Source organism: Dromiciops gliroides, chromosome 3 (genome assembly GCF_019393635.1).
Source record: "Dromiciops gliroides isolate mDroGli1 chromosome 3, mDroGli1.pri, whole genome shotgun sequence".
NCBI classification, from domain to species: Eukaryota; Metazoa; Chordata; class Mammalia; order Microbiotheria; family Microbiotheriidae; genus Dromiciops; species Dromiciops gliroides.
The window spans coordinates 25,857,856-25,875,181 of record NC_057863.1 but is presented as its reverse complement, the minus strand read 5'-3'; the positions used below and the strand labels follow the sequence as shown (position 1 = coordinate 25,875,181).

Here is a 17,326-nt window from a genome sequence, read left to right as displayed (position 1 = left end):
ATTATTATTATGATTATTATTATTTTAAGTTGTGTAGAATTTCTTTTGTAGGCATCAGGAATCAATTTTAAGTATACTGTGATACTTCTATCATTTCATAGCAGTATAGATACTTGGTCCCACAGTGAAGAACAGAACTTATCAATGTCTTCCAAACCACTTACTCTTGTCTAAGTCGTCAGGTAGATCTTTCACAGGGTTCCAACCTACAAAGGTACATCTGAAGAATCTCACCTGGACCTTGGGAATCTGTCTTCGATCTGTTTTCATGATACTAGCAAATACTGCTAGTGATCATAGGTGTCCTAGATTAATCATTGACTCAATATTAATAATTAGTCACAGATCAAATTTTCTCGCTGGTTATATTTCTCAAGGCATTTCATACATTTGCAACAATCACCTGGCTTGAGGAAAGCCTTTAAATGATATGTTGATAGATTAGGTCAAATCTTTTGTTGGTTTTTTTTTTTTTTTTTGGTACAGAAGCAACACAATGACATCTCATTTTCTCTATACCTTTCAGCAAGTTTTATGACTACATAGGGATCAGCTCTCATAAAATGTTTATTAAAGCCTCCCTGTTCCCTTTTCATGCTTTTGTTAAGAATGCCTTCAATACCTGTTTAGGTTAATCTCATGATGCTTTTAGAGAAATGAGAATACAGACTTATGGGTTTGAAGGGTTTGGCATTTCCTTGGTCATATCATCATAGTACTAAAAATTATTGGAATTTCCCTCCCTCCCCCCAAACTTCTTTCCCTTTTCAAACATTCTTAGAATTACTCTCTCCAAATCCTCAATTACAAAAAAAAAAACAAACCTTTTATTAGACAACCTCTCTGGATGTATTTGGTCTAGTTCATCTATTCTAATTTTTGTTTTCTTTACAGCTATTTCTAGTTGCTTATGTAGGACATGATAGGAGAATATGAACATGGCAGGCATTGGTGGGGAAATAACTTTGCTTACAGATTTAAATAAGCACACATACATATAGACATACATATATACATGCATCCATACATTTCATCTTTTTGTTGGCCTGCTTCCAATTTCACACCTAAAATCTCTCAGATAGTTTTCTTGCTTCTGTTGCTAGGTTATCTGTAAACGTTTTTTTCTTCCTCTGCTTTCATTGTTTTATGAGTTGACATTGCTCATAATATTCTACGTCCTTCCTCCATGTGAGTTTACAAATAAATTTATTTTCCATACCTTTGTTGCCCTTGATTGCCATATCTCTCTTCTTGGCCAGATGATCAAATGTTGCTGCTGACTTCAGTAGTACTAATTCCTTTTGGTCTCCTGATTTACATTAGTTAAACTTCTTCATGAAATCATGATAGTCCACACTAAAGTTTGTTCATTTATTGTTCCCCACTTTTTCAATGGTAATAGCTTATTTAAATTAGTCAGGTTTGATCCTGACATAATATAATATAATATAACATAACATAACATAACAACACAATACAGCATAATACAATACAATACAATAAACTAATACAATAGCAGGCTATTGTAAGTCATATGTTTAAATTTTTATCCCTTCTAGTTTGGCATTAACTTTGATTTTTGCTCAAACAAATGAGGAGATGCTAAGAGAATACCTAGCTATCTTAAATGAGATCACATGCCTATATTCTTTAAAGATGAAAGGATTTATAAATATGATTCTTGAATCCCTCTCAGAAAACTTTGAAGATCAACAAAGAGCAAGAAAAGTGTTAGACCAAGAATAATTTCTAATTTTTCCAAATGGCAACAAGATGAATTTTTAGATTAGTGCATATAATTTCGATTTCTAGAAAAAATTCCTGAGAAAGGAAATTGGTGATTATTAGGAGTCAGCATAAGTTCATCACAAACAAGTCAGACCAAACTAATTCAATTTCTAGCCAGCCGTCCAGTTATTGTCACAGGTGGTATAGCAGAGAGAGTACTGGTTTAGAGTCAGAAAGACCCTGAGTTTAAATCTATCCTCAGACTCTTACTAGCTGTGTGACACTGGGTTAGGCATTTAAACCAATATTTGCCTTATATTCCTATAAAATGGGGGCCTCACAGGACTTTTGTTAGGATCAAATGAGTTAACTAGTGAAAATCATTCATAATAGTCACTATGTAAAAGCTTATTTCCTATGTCCTTCTTACCCCGAATACAAAGGAAATTCAAAAAGCAAAAAGACCCTGTCTTCAAGGAGCTTAACTTCTAATTGGAAAGTCAACAAAAACATTTATACATACATATGCACATACACATATATGTATATATATATGAGGATAGGTAGAAGGTAACTTTGGAGAAGATGGCAGTAGTTCTGTGGGAAGTAGCAAAGACCTAATGTGGAAAGAGTCATTTGAGCCAAGTCTTGAAGGAAGCTGGGTATTTTAAGAGGCTGAATAATGGAGGGAGAGAATTCCAGGCATGGTGGCTAACTAGTGGAAAAACAAAGAAGTATGAGACAGAAGACTGTGTGCAAGGACCTTCAGGTTCATCAAAGTTACTTTATGAAAACTGGAAATATTTAAGGGAGACAGGGTGTGAAGCACTTTAACTGATCAACAGTGAAGTTTTTGTTTGTTCCTAGAGGTTATAAGGAATCTATAGATTTTATTGAGTAGGGGAGTAACATCCTAAGAAAGTTTTCTGCAATTTAGTAAAATCACTGGCATGTGGGTCAAGGGTGGAGAGACTTGATAGAGGGACATGAGTTACAAGCTACTACAACAGTCCATGTAAATTCTAAGGAGGGACTGAACATGCTCTGTGAGTGAAGCAAAGGGAATATATCTCAGAGAAGTGAAGAAAAGAAAAGAAACAAACATACAAGATTTCATGATGGATTAGATGTGGGGGTTGAGAATGAGTAATGAAATTGAGTTGAGAGTAATAAGTTGAGAACTGAGCCTATGAACCTAGGTAACTTGAAGGATGGTAGTGGTGTCAGTACATTAGAAAAGTTGTGAAACGGATGACTTTTTTGTTTTGTTTTGTTCTGTTTTTGGAGGAAGATAGGTCCCGTTTGAGATCCATTGAGTTTGAGACATCCATAAGAGCTTCTAATTCACAATATTTAATAAGCAGCTGGTAATGCATGGCTAGTGGTATTGATTCAAATATTATTCATAGAACAGTATGTAGAAAATTGGGGATAAGGGGAGTTCAAGGTGACAAGGCAGATGGTAAAACACCTGGGTAGAACTGGTTTCTTGGTTGTTTTCTAGTTTGGACATGAGGCACGATCTGTGTCTTGCTGTACAGTATACATTAGATGAATTTGCACTCATTCATTCTATCACCAATGAGGATACGTCAGGCCTAGTATGAAATAATTATTCACTTTTAAAGGATAAGTTTTGTTTGTTGGTGCCACTATTTTTAATATGAGGACAAGATATCAATGCACTTTCTAGCCTAGATGTCAATAGAAAAGGAAAGGGTAGGAGACCTCAATTCAGGGAACCTGGGCTAAAAATCTGACTTTGTATACCTAATGTTTATGTGTCCCTGAAGAAGCCACTATATCTTAGAGTCTCAATTTCTTTATCTGTTAAAAACACAAATAATAGTACTTTTATTATGTCGGTCAACAGGGTTGTTGTGTGTGTGAAGAATTTTGTTAACTTAAAGTACTATAAGAATGTGACCAATTATTACTCATCTGGGCTTGTCAGAAACTATACACTTCTTTTTGTATAGCTTTGTTTCATTCATTTGTTCTTTAGTTATCCTTTGGTTTTTTACTTTTCTCCCTTTTTTATATGTTCCCTTTACTTAGTTATCAGGATTGATTTACTATTCTATTCCTCCTTAAAGGTCCAACTCAAACACTGTCTCTTTTGTCAACACTTCCATGATTTTCCTAGCTGGAAGTGGTTTCCCTTTAATTTCTTCTCATAATCTTTTATAGTGCTCTCATGTAATTATATATCCTATAATTTACACACACACATATGTATATATATGTGTGTGTGTGTGTGTGTGTGTGTGCGCACGCATACATGCTCACAAACACAAATAGCTCTCATTTCTCCAAACAAGATCAAAAGATCCCAAGGGCAGGGATTATGTCTAATTTTTCTTTTTAATCTCCTGTAGTGTCAACCAATATACATAGCAAAGAGCAGGCTTAATAGCTATGTTCCAGGACTGTGGCAAGGTTGGTGTGGGGATGCACTGTCAATAAGGAGATAGTCTCTGCTCCCACGGAGCTTAGATTTTTCTGGAAACTTCACTTTTGTTATGAACAGCAAGTTAAAAAACTAATCTTTTCTCTTCTTTCAGATGGCAAGGAGGAAATTCAGCGGATTAGAAATCTCCTTGATTGTCCTGTTTGCAATTGTTTCTATAATTGCTGTGGCCTTAGTTGTAACATTAGCAACAAAAGCACCAGCAATCAGAGGTAAGGACGCGGACCCTGAAACACAAACAATATTTCTTTCTGTCTGAGATAAGTGTGTATCCTATCTCACACACACACACACAATCACATACTCACACAACATCACACACTCACACAAACACAGAGATCCCACATTTATATAGTACTTTATAGTTTGCAAAGCACTTTACATATTTAATCCTCACAACAACACTGGCAGGCAGGCACTCCTATTATCTCTGTTTTAACAGTTGAGGAAACTGAGACTGAGAAAGTTTAAGAAATTTACCCAGCTATTTACATAGCTAGTAAGTATCTGAGATTGAATTTAAATTCAGGTATTCCTGACTCCAGTGAGAAGGTGCAATGGATAGAAATATTAGGCCTGTAGACAGGAAGACCTGATTTCAAATCTGTCTTCAGACACTCGCTAGTTGTGTGACCCTAGGCAAGTCACTTAACTTTGTTTGCTTTAGTTTCCTCATCTGTAAATGAGCTGGAGAAGAAAATGGCAAGCTACTCCAGTATCTTTGCCAAGAAAACCCCAAACAGGGATATGAAGATTCAGGCATGACTGATATGACTGAACAACACCACCACCACCAATTTACTGACTCTAGGCCCAGTGTTTTATCCACTGGCCCACCTGGTAGTCTAAGTACAACTATCTCTACTTGTGTGTTGTGAGAGAAAGAAAATTAGCTCTATATTTGAAAATCTTAGATTAGAATCCTGTCTCTGATGCCTAATACTTTATAAGCTCAGGCAAGATATTCAACCTCATGGCTTCCCTTTTATTTGTGAAATGAGGAGGTTGGATTAAATGGTCTGTGAAATCCATTCCACCTTTAAGATTCTGTAACATCTATGATCTTGTAACACCAGGAAAGAGACAGAGAAGTCTTTGGGAGCTTGAGGAAATGTGTGAAGATGACTTTTATTACTATCTCCTTTCTTCCCACTCCTAAAACAAGGCTAGTCTTGCAATGGCTCCTTGTATGCCACAATTTCAAGGGGTTTCACCATCTTGGTCTCTTTATTCTGTAAACATATGAACTTTAGGATCTGTTGAGAAGCAGTATTACATGGGGATAAGGGTGCTGGCCTAGAAGTTGGGGAGAACTGATTTCAATCTATTCTTTGGCAAGTACTTGCTATGGCACCATGGCTAAGTCACTGAGAGATTATCTTTCAACGTCCAAGGAAACTTAGCTTATAAATGATAGGCAAGTTGTCAGTTCGCATTAGCGTAAGGGGTTTCTACACAGCAAGCTCTCTATAATAATGAAATCACAGGTCCATCCATATTTGACCCCCAAAATCTATATCACCCTGTTGATTCAGATTGAGCTTATACCCTAATAAAACTCCAAATATTCTTCAACCATGATCTACTTACTTCTCCACTATTTTGTACTCATAAAGATCCTTTTGGAATTTGCAGCAGAATTCATTTTTTTTGCTGATTTTATTCTTGATTAAGACCTTCAATTTCATTAGCATGGGGAATACCTAGAGTGGAAATTTTGCTCTATCATACCAAGGTACTTTTCATCCTGTCCGCCATTTTTTTTTATTAGCTATCTCTCTTAGCTTTTCATCATTTGTAAATTCAGTAGTCCTTTCAGCTACACTGTTATCTGAGTCATTAATTTTAAAAAGTCAGTTGCAGAGGGCTAAGCAGAGATCATTGGGTTACTTTAGGAGACAGACTTCCTTCTAAGATGAAGTCAAGATATTGATATTGGACTGGAATATTCAATCAATTTACACATTCATCTAAATGTTGTACTGTGACTGTCCAGAACAAGATTTCTAATATCAATAGACTAATGTATAAGTTACTTTAAACTTACTGTGTGAACCTTGACAAATCGCTTGACCTCTGTTTGCCTCACTTTCCTTAGCTGTAAATGATGATAATAACACCCAGCTCCTAGAGCTGTGAAGATCAAATGAGATAGTATTTATTAAGTACTTAGTACAGTGGCACATAGGAAGTAATGTGAAAATGTGAATCACTATTTTTTCCCCATCTCATTTTTTTCCTTCCTTATGTCTCACCTCCTCCCCTCCCCCATCCCAAATATTAGGATGTGATAGTATGAAGTCATGACTGATAGGGGCTATGAGAAAGAACATTTCTACCTCATTTTTTTTCACTTTAAGGTCATGTGAGGGGCTATGAGTGAAACCATCTTGGGGTTCTGGCTATGCTGTCAAGGGCAGTATATGTATTGTGAGAGGTTTTAAAAAAATTTTAAAATTTTATTTGTGATCTATAATTATATTACATATATAAAACAGATATAACATATACTCATGAACATATATGCCATATATAATGTAAAATTTCTACATTATTACATTTAGATATACCTAGATATGTCCTAAAACACAAAACTTAGTATTTTCAATCCTTAAATAGCTGTTGTATTTATTTTTAATTTAATTAATTTATTTTTGTGGGACACTAAGGGTTAAATGACTTGCCCAGGATCACACAGCTAGTAAGTGTCAAGTGTCTGAGGCCAGATTTGAACTCAGGTTCTCCTAAATCCAGGGCTAGTGCTTTATCCACTGTGCTACCTAGCTGCCCCTAAATAACTGTTTTGTAAATAACATATACATATCAATTTATATAAATAATTTATATGACAAATTTTTAAAATTATAATTACTATATAAATAAGACCTAAATAACTCATAAATGTACAACATATGTGTTTATATGTGTGTATATATATGTATATATATCTACATATAAATACATATCTACCTTCTTTACCCTTCTCAGCACACCCCTCCCCCAGCTTTCCAGGTTAAACATTTTTATTTATAGTTTTCTTTTCCAATCTCTATCCCTCCTTCCCTCACTCCCCTCCCCCCCCAGGTGGCAAACAATCTGATACGGGCCATACATATATGATCATGCCAAATATCAACATATTTGGCCCTTAATGAAAGAATGTGAAAAATAGCATGCTTCAATTTGTTCCATCAATATCAGTTCTTTCCTTGTAGGCGGATAATATGTTTCATCAATATTCTTTGTGTCGGATTGTCTTGGATCATTGTATTGTTGAGAATAGTCAAGTCATTCACAGTTCTTCATCAAAAAATATCACACAGTGCAAAGACCTGGATCTAGGAAAAATTAGGTTCATTTATCATATTCGGTACTTTCTGACTGTGAGACTTTGGGCAAATCACTTAATCTGCCTGGCCACAGTATTCCCATGTAAAATGAGGTCATAATACAGCATGTCCCTAAAAGCTTAGTATAGTATCAAACTTCAAAAGCTTTAAAAACTTGAAAATGCAACTAAGCTTTTTTTTTTTTTTGACACCACATCTTTGTAGTTACTTTACCTCAAAGTTCTGTTGTGAGACCCAATGGAGATCATGCGTGAAAAGAGTTTGGTAAATCCCAATGTCTGATAGGGATACCAATTATTCTTTGTCACTTCCTCTTAATCAGAGTTAAAAAAATAGGACTTATCTGTAGCATATATTTGTTTTTTGTTTTTTGCAGGGCAAAGAGGGTTAAGTGACTTGCCCGGGGTCACATAGCTAGTACATGTCAAGTGTCTGAGGTCAGATTTGAACTCAGGTCCTCCTGAATCCAGGGCCAGTGCTTTATGCACTGAGCCAAATAGCTGCCCTTGTAGCATATGTCTTAATTTGTATTTTATCAACTAAGCATGTGTTTTCATGAACCTAAGATTATATTACTTGAAAACAGACATCAGCATGGTATACAAAACCTTGGAATAACATGTCATCTGCTTTCTTTTAGAATATGTTTCTGGAACTACCCCATCTACTCCAGGAAAGTGCCCAAGTGATGCAAATTCCAATATAAATGGGAGAATAAACTGCATACCAGACCAATATGCAACAGAGGTTTGAAAAATATTACAATTATTTCTAGCATGTTATAACTATGCTATTCTGAGGCTATATACTCTTTATGGGATGATATTATTTTTAAACAGCCTAGGTTCTTGTATGATGCCTTGCCTATCGTAGATACTTAATACATATTGGTTGAATTAATGAATGGTTATTGATAGTTGGACATAAAAATTGGGCCCAGTTCCCCTTTTCAGGGTATGTACACATTAATTAGGCTGCATTTGACCCATTACTATGAAGATTTTTACTAGAATTTTATCAAAAATATCAGATTGATAACAAGAAGCTTATGTTTTGCCCAGCCATGCTGGACTGTTGTCTTTGTAATTTCAGGGAGACATCTTTCCCTTAGTTGGATTAGGAAAGCCAAATGAGTTTTGAAATATTTTTCCATTTTTGATACCAGAGTCTTGAGAGATCCTTTTCAAAGGATGGGGGTGTTTTGTTTATTCAAAAGAGCTCTTTGATCTTCTATAAAAAGGGATATGCCTACCAAAAAGTGTGAGGAGAGATTGCCTTATTCCTGGAATGACAAGTGAAAAGTATGGGTTGGGCATTGTCAGTGGGAGCTTCTCTGGAACCAAGCAAGATTTCCATTCATCTATCCTGTTTCTCATTTTCACCATAAAGAGACTTTGAAATCTCTATAGGTGATCACTCTCTAGTCTTTTCCCCACCATAGCAACTGCTGTTAGGGAACCTTCAAATTCATTGATTTTCCTTCTTATAATTTCCCTTTGATACACCTGCTATATATTTTTCCATATCATTAAAGAAGATCAGCCCGATTCCTTTGTTATTATGTCATTCCATAGCTTACCATTGCTGACAGATAAAAGTAATCCCCCTTCTAAATAAGGGATTTGTGCTGATAAGATACTAGCATATAAATTGAAGGTCAGGTGCTTGTGACTCAAAGCAAAGAGCCATCTAATAGCTTATGAGCTAATAGTTCAAAATGTAGCCGAAGATACATTTTAGAGGAATGAGCCATCCTCTATGAAGCTGATCCATATCCTGCAAAATAAATTTGTGGTTTAGAAATGGTGATACAGTTAAGATACAGTTTTGATATTTACTTTTAAAAATTAAGGGGGGAAGAGAGAGAGAGAGAGAGAGAGAGAGAGAGAGAGAGAGAGAGAGAGAGAGAGAGAGAGAGAAAAGTTTTGTAAATAGTCAAAAGTCTTCCTAGCTAAGTAATTAAAGTTACACAACTCTACTTGTAAACTTAGCATCATATTCAAAAAGGAAGTAGTATAACATGTAGTCTACATTAGACAAAGGGAGGGAGCTTATAAAAGACTTTCTCTCTCTTCAATGAAATTATTCTATAATATTACATTTTATATCTGTAAAGCTGTTTCAGCTCCTATCATTCCACCCTCTCCCTCCCCCCTACCCATACCTAACAGGTAAAGAAAATACCCTTATAGAATTCTATTCTAAATCTAACCTTGGCAACATGTTCCATCTCACTAGGCATATACCATGGTGCCACATAATATTTAAAAATGTTCATCAGGAATGTCTTATGCCATTTCTTTGTCTTTTTATCCTCACATCAAAACAATGAAAGTGAATTACACTGGAAGCACTTGGAGGGAAGGAAGAAGTCTTCTAAAATTCTTGTAACTAAATGCTATTGTCTAATAACAGACTGACTCTGAACTCCCAATATCTAACTTCATCAGAAAACAATAGATGAAATGAAGTCATGCATAAGGTTATTTAGGCAAAAGATGAAACCAGAATATTCTTAGGGAAAGAGTTAGACATTAAAATTAGAAATGGAATAACTAAGCACCACAAATGACTTTTGTTTGCTGTTGACACAGACACTATGCGCCCAGCGTGGCTGCTGCTGGAGTCCACTGGATAGCACTACCCAGCCTTGGTGCATCTTTGGGGAGAACCATGGTTACAGAGTTTATGAACGGGGGACAACTAACTCTGGTAAACACCGGTTTACCTTTCAAGGTTTAACCTATTCATGAAATGTACAATTTAATAAAGAAACTCACTCTGCTTTTTCCTGCTTTTTAAAGGACTGCAACTTAAATTAAGCAGGATATCTTCACCTTCTTTATTTGGAAATGACATTAACAATGTCTTACTCACAACACAAAGTCAGACAGCCAGTCGATTGCGATTCAAGGTATGGTTTTCTAAGTCTTGGAATTAGACTTTAAAAGGAAAGCAATAGACAAATAATACTCAAAGAAAAATCACTTTTCTTTTTGAAAAAAAAATGAAGCTTATTCCCAAATAGGGAATTTCAAATAAATTCTAGTAGAATGAAAGATCCTTGAAGGAGGGATTTTTTTTCATGCTGTCTTTGCATCACAAATGCCTATTATTGTACCTGGATCAGGTACAAAACTTGTTGAATCATAGATTTCAAGAATACTTCATCATTTGTTAGTTATCTATAAATGCTAAAAGAGTAAGTTGAAAGGTAAATACAAGTTTATTGACTATCAGCAAATTGTAGTAGTTGGAGAGAAAGTATTTTTAATTATAAATCTTAAAACTAAATGAAACCTATATAAGATTATTTGTATATCATTTTCATGATGAAATGTATTTAAAATATTTAAATGTTGAAAAACAATTATATGGGACTGATAAAACTGCAATATAACATTTGAACAACCTTTCAATTGTAAAATATCAATTATCCTTAGAATAATGAATAGTTTGGTGGACTTGGAGCTAGCGAGACATGTGTTTGAATCCTGCCTTTATTATTTTTTGATATTTATTAGCTCTGTGAGCATGAGCAACACATAGTCCTCTGAACTTTGCTTGCTTCATCTGTAAAATGGATGTAACAATACACGTATAACCTTGTGATTCTACCATTTTTGTAGAACATTGTAGCTGGCCATATTTTACACACATGGTCTTTAAAACAATCTTATAATGTTACTGCTACATGTATTATAACCCTCATTTTATAGATGAGGAAAGAGGTTCAGAAAAATGAAGGGACTTATAACAGGAAAACATTAAGGAAGGCTGAAAAGTAGTATTCAAGTCCAGTTCTCTCCTAAAATTTAATTATCCTTTTCATATATCATAGCAACTCTACACATGCCAAAATATATGCAACAAATCACTTCAGAAAGTTGAAAATGAAGACTATTATTGATTCTATACCTGGATCAGCAGAAAGAGCATTTTTAAGTCTTAATTTATTTCATATCAAAAAATTTTAACTTGATTTAAAAATCTTGAATCTTTTCAGATTACTGACCCAAACAACAAAAGATTTGAAGTTCCCCATCAGTATGTCACAGAATTTACTCAACCAGCAGCTTCTGATACAAAATATGACATACAAGTGACTGACAACCCATTTAGCATCAAAGTAATTCGAAAAAGCAATAACCGAGTTTTGTAAGTGATTTCTTTTGATGTCTATATGCCTCCCCTATAAGATTCTGCTATTCCTACGCTCATTGCAGAGATCAAGAATAGAAAGGACTTGATTTAATCCTTTTCCTAGTAGTTTTAAAGCTTCTCTTAAAAAAAAATGGGATCCATGTATATTTACCCCCTTGATGATATTTGTATCGCATAGTTAGTGTGGAATGTAATGGTACCATAATCTTCTTTTAGATTTTATAGACATCAAGAACATATGTTCCTGAATATTTTATAATTTATTGATGGGTATATCATAGTGGATCAAATACTGGCCTTGAGAGTAAAGGAGATTGGAGCTCAAGTATGATCTCTGACTATGGATGGAATCCATTAACCCTTTAGAGTCACTGTTCTCTTAACTGTAAAATGGGGACATTAACTCCTATGCTACCTAAATCATAGAACTGTTATACAATTTGAATAAGATAACATGGAAAACACTGTACAAAATGTAAAGTACCATTTGTGTCAGTTAGTAAAACTCAGTCTTTGACTGCTTTGTTATTGAGACAAGAATGTAGTAAAAACAAGCAGTTTCTCAATTAATACCTAACATTTATATTGTGCATAGATTTACCAAGAACTTTGTGTATATGGGAGAAAAACCCATATATATGGAAATGTACAAGTAAGCAATATGTAATATCAAGAAATTAGTAAGACAGAGATAGAAATATAGATGATAGATAGATATAGATAGGTAGATAGATATTCTTTTTTTGATCTTTGCAACTACCCAAAATTAGGTGTTGTAATTATCTCCATATTATAGATTAGCAAATTGAGCCTTAGTGGTTTAAGGGGACTGGCCTACGGTAAATAAAAAGTTGAGGCTTGATTAGAGAGAATTCAATTTAGGTGTCTCACTCCAGCTCTCTAGCCATTATGGGCCTGCAACTATTTACAATCATCAGTATAAATATTGACAAACAATTTGAATTTTTTAAAATAGAACTTACTCTTTATCCTTTATTTATTTATTTATTTATTTATTTATTTATTCATTTATCTATCCATTCATTCATACATTTATTTATTCATTTACTCATATACTTTATTTATTTATTTATTCATTTATTTAACTATCTATCAATCTATCTATCTATCTATCTATCTACCTATCTAATGAGGCAATGAGGGTTAAGTGACTTGCTCAGGGTCAGACAGTTAGCAAATGTCAAGTGTCTGAGGCCAGATTTGAACTCAGGTCTTCCTGAATCCAGGGCTAGTGCTTTATCCACTGTACCACCTCACTATCCCACTTACTCTTTATTTGTAAATTTTTAATACTCCAAATAACTTTGCTATAAATATTGATTGAAAGGCTGATAAGGAAATACCAGGTGATCAACAATTATACCTTAATGGTTCAGGATATGATTCATTGAAGGTGTCCACAAAGTTGCTATCTGTGGTCGTGTCTTGGCCCCTTACTAGATTGTAACTCCCTGGAAGACAGGGGCCTTTTATTTCTTTTTATCTATTAATTAATTAATTTTTTTGTGAGACAATGAGGGTTAAGTGACTTGCCCAGAGTCACACAGCTAGTAAGTGTCTAGTGTCTGAGGCCCAATTTGAACTCAGGTCCTCCTGAATCCAGAGCAGGTGCTTTATCCACTGTGCCACCTAGCTGCCCCTATTTCTTTTTATCTAAACTGAGTATCTTCCCCAGAGTCCTGCACAGTGTTATTCATAGAGAAGGTGCTTGGTCAATGTGTATTGAATCGATGTAAGCGTTCCAATAAGTGATTAATAGATAAAAATTTTCATCTCTAATGGGGACTATTTTATCATCTAAGTTGACAACTCATGGAGCTAGCTAGCTCTTATATATATTTTTACCTAGGGATAGGATCTGAAGCCATGATTTCAGTGATATAGGAAACTCCCAAATGAGGATATTTCCCCTCCCAATGCAGATCAGTACCTTCCTTCTATTTTATAGTCTTGGAAGGCAACAAGCAACAAATAATTATTAAGTTCTTATTATTTAGTCTTGAGATTCTATGATGAATCAATTAGTGAATAGTAAAGTAGCTAGCCTAGAGGTTATGTAGCCATTGTGTCAGATGCAGGACTTGAATCCATACTTTCTAGATGAGGCCAATTGTCTATCTACTTTATCATTCTGTCTCTATTTATACCTGCTTCATGACTACTTACAAATACAGACGTAACATGGCAATCAGGTGGCATAGCAAATTGAAGTCTTGGATTTGGAGTCAGGAAGAACTAAGTTCAAATCCATACCCTTCCTAGCTGTGTGACCCTGGACAAGTCATTTAATCTCTCTCTTCGGTTTTCTCACTATAAAATGCATACAATAATAATACTTATACGATAAGGTTGTTGTGAAGATTAAATACTGTAATGATTGTAAAGTGCTTTGCAAACTTTAAGTTGCTTTATACATGCCATTATCTTTTTCAGGTTTGACACCAGCATTGGGCCTCTGGTTTACTCAAACCAGTACTTACAACTCTCAGTCAAATTACCCAGTGAATATTTCTATGGTATTGGAGAGCATATACACAAACGGTTCCGTCATGATACCTACTGGAAAAACTGGCCCATCTTTACCCGGGATGAACTGCCTGGTGATGTAAGAAATCATTTTCTGCATCTTCCTATAAATAGCCAAGAGAATGTTAGAGAAGATTAGACATCTGTGGGTATCCAAGTTTTATCTGCTGTTGTAAATTCCCAATGAAATTCCTTAATAGTCAATAATATCTAGCACAATCATTTCGATATGACGAACACATATGCTACAAAATCACAGGATGGTAATCCTCATCCTTAAGAGTTGGCTTCTTTTCCACGATTATGAATTATATTGAAGTTTGATACTTCATAGTAAGAGGAGCCAGCTTTAAGATGATTTTGTTGTAAAGCTAGAGAACATATCCCACAGCCACAGAGCAGTAGCTAGTCCTACAGAGGTAGAAAATGTTAGCATCTACAATAGTGTGAGAGTCTGAGCACCAGAAGGGTGGGTAGCCTGGCCCTTGGACTGGAAGTAATATCAGTGTTACTCAAATCCTTTGTAGCATGTTAGGACCAATCTACTAGGATATCCTTCAAGACTAAAGACCCATTCTGATGGCATAGGGAGGCAACTAAAAGAAGCATTTTGTGGACATAAAGCTATACTAAAGGCTAAGTCACATAATGGTTAGAGAACTTCTTGAAGTCAGGAAGACTTGGGTTCAAATTCTATGTCACACACACACACACACACACACACACACACACACACACACACACACACACACACACACACTAGCTGTGTGGTCTTGGTCAAATAATTTATCTGGTTCAGTCCCCAGACAGACAATCAGGTCAGCTTCTAGGTGAACCCTCTAAGATTATAAGTTGAAAAAACAATGCTAATTTGTAAAGTCAGAGTGAATTCTGCCTCTGGGAGTTCTCTATACCAATAAAATCAGAATTTCAGTCATTATATTCTTTTTTTTTTTTTTTTTGGTGAGGCAATTGGGGTTAAGTGACCATCAAGCAAGGAAGCTTTGCTCATCAGATACTCATACTCCTAGCCTTGATCTGGTTGACAGAATCCCAATTATACTCTCCCTTAGACTCAGTCTACAATATGAAATATTGCAATCATACCTTCCTGGGCTTTTGAGTTTTTATGGTGTTTTCCAACATATTCATAGCCTCTTGACTGTGGCTGGTGAGACAGCTCTATGGGAATTTCTGGAGGTACAGTTAGGCTCTAAATCCCAAAGAATTTGGCTGTAAAAGACTGAATACCACCAACCTTGCAGGTTCTTATTATAAAAAATGAAAGAAGAGAAATAAACAGGTTTTAAATCTTTCTTCAGCATGTCTACTTCTTACTTTTGCTGGATTCTACAATTCCACCAATAAGAACTTTGCTTTTCTTCTAGAACAACCACAATTTATATGGCCATCATACGTTCTTCACATGCATTGAAGATAACACAGGACTGTCTTTTGGAGTTTTCCTTATGAACAGCAATGCAATGGGTAAGGGTCCTCAGTCTGAACACATGCCCTTGAGGATCTCAGATCTGATCAAGGTGGATGTTCCTTCTAGTAATGCCTGCTCATCCTGACCCTCCCTTGTCCAAGTCTTCCCATATTTTTAGCAACAGATGGAACCTACCTAGCATGAAATGGGACTTTCCTTGAGTCCTCTTAGCATGGTTGAGAGCATTAACAGAATTTGTCTGTCCCATCACATATCCCTCATTCTCAAAATGTGACCAGTCCTTATATTGTTCCATTTTTAGGTAATTCTTGCTTGTACTAAGCCTCCCCTTTGAGTGTTCCTCAACTCCAATCCTTTGGACACTAGAGTGCCTAGATTTCTAACCAGACAATATTTGGAAGAATATTGGTACTTGAAAAAAAATTTTTTTTTGTTTAAAAGAGAGACTTGGCATAATTAACATAATTGTGTACTTTCTTAAAAGTAATCTATATACACACACAAACATATATACTTACTAGGTGGTACAGTGTATGGAATGTTAGGCCTGGAATCAAGAAGACCTAAGTTCAAATCTGCCTGCAGACACTTACCAGCTGTGTGACCCTGGGCAAGTCACTTAACTCTATTTGCCTCAGTTTCCTCATCTGTAAAATGAGCTGGAGAAAGAAATGGCAAACCACTCTAGTATCTTCGTCAAGAAAACTACAATGGGTTCGCAAAGATTTGAACACAACTGTAAATAACTGAACAATTGAAAACATATGTATACCTATATAGAGAAAGAGCTAAATAGGTCTGGATATATCATTGTATTATAAATATCATATTATATTATAGATGTATCATTGCATTTTCAATGTTCATCTGCTTCTCTAAATTACCAATAAAATCTCTTGAATTTCAGTAGTATCTAGCATAGAAATTTAGATATTTGAAACACATTAAATGCAAAATCATAGGATGATAATCTTCATATTCAAAGGATAATATATTTTAATATCATGTATACGTCAGAAGAATTCAATTTAGCCTTGTGTATAAATATTCACTACATTCACCTGTATTGAATCTTCAACCCTGCCCTCTTAAAAATGTCCTACCATTAGAATACTTGCTTTTATTTTTTTCCCCACCAAGAGTATGTTTTGGAGATAGATAGCCTTCCTGTCATTTTACTTTTGTTCATTTAAATCAAGAATAATAATAACAACAAAAATTTAGACTGAAATTACTTGGGGGGTACAAGTATTTGTAGTTCTATTTTAAAGAAGTTGAAATGTTTGGTTAGAGGTACACATTTGTGGGTGTTATTACATCTTTTCCCTAAAAAAATAAACAATTAATGGGTGGAACTCTATGAATTACCTGTCGTCTATTGACAATAATCTAAATTATATGTAGTGATTCTTATATTTCTGCATATTATTTTACTGTTAACATTTGCTTTTTCAAATTTTATTTCTGCAGAGATTTTTGTCCAGCCAACCCCTATTGTAACTTACAGGGTCACAGGTGGAATTCTGGACTTTTACATTTTTCTAGGAGATAATCCAGAAGAAGTTGTCCAACAATATACTGAGGTATGGCTAAGCCTTTCTTTACAGGACCTGG

At 35.0% G+C, this 17,326-nt stretch overlaps 1 protein-coding gene across 1 annotated transcript in view; it reads left to right on the top strand.

Moving 5' to 3' along the window:
- The first annotated feature begins 4,292 nt into the window (after positions 1 to 4,292).
- SI (sucrase-isomaltase) overlaps positions 4,293 to 17,326 on the top strand; it is an 88,386-nt gene continuing 75,352 nt past the window's right edge. The window contains exons 1-8 of the mRNA XM_043995734.1: positions 4,293 to 4,410; positions 8,189 to 8,295; positions 10,143 to 10,260; positions 10,353 to 10,462; positions 11,555 to 11,706; positions 14,167 to 14,338; positions 15,648 to 15,747; positions 17,183 to 17,295. Of these exons, the coding sequence (XP_043851669.1) occupies positions 4,293 to 4,410; positions 8,189 to 8,295; positions 10,143 to 10,260; positions 10,353 to 10,462; positions 11,555 to 11,706; positions 14,167 to 14,338; positions 15,648 to 15,747; positions 17,183 to 17,295 (990 nt within the window). The remainder of the gene's footprint in view (positions 4,411 to 8,188; positions 8,296 to 10,142; positions 10,261 to 10,352; positions 10,463 to 11,554; positions 11,707 to 14,166; positions 14,339 to 15,647; positions 15,748 to 17,182; positions 17,296 to 17,326) is intronic.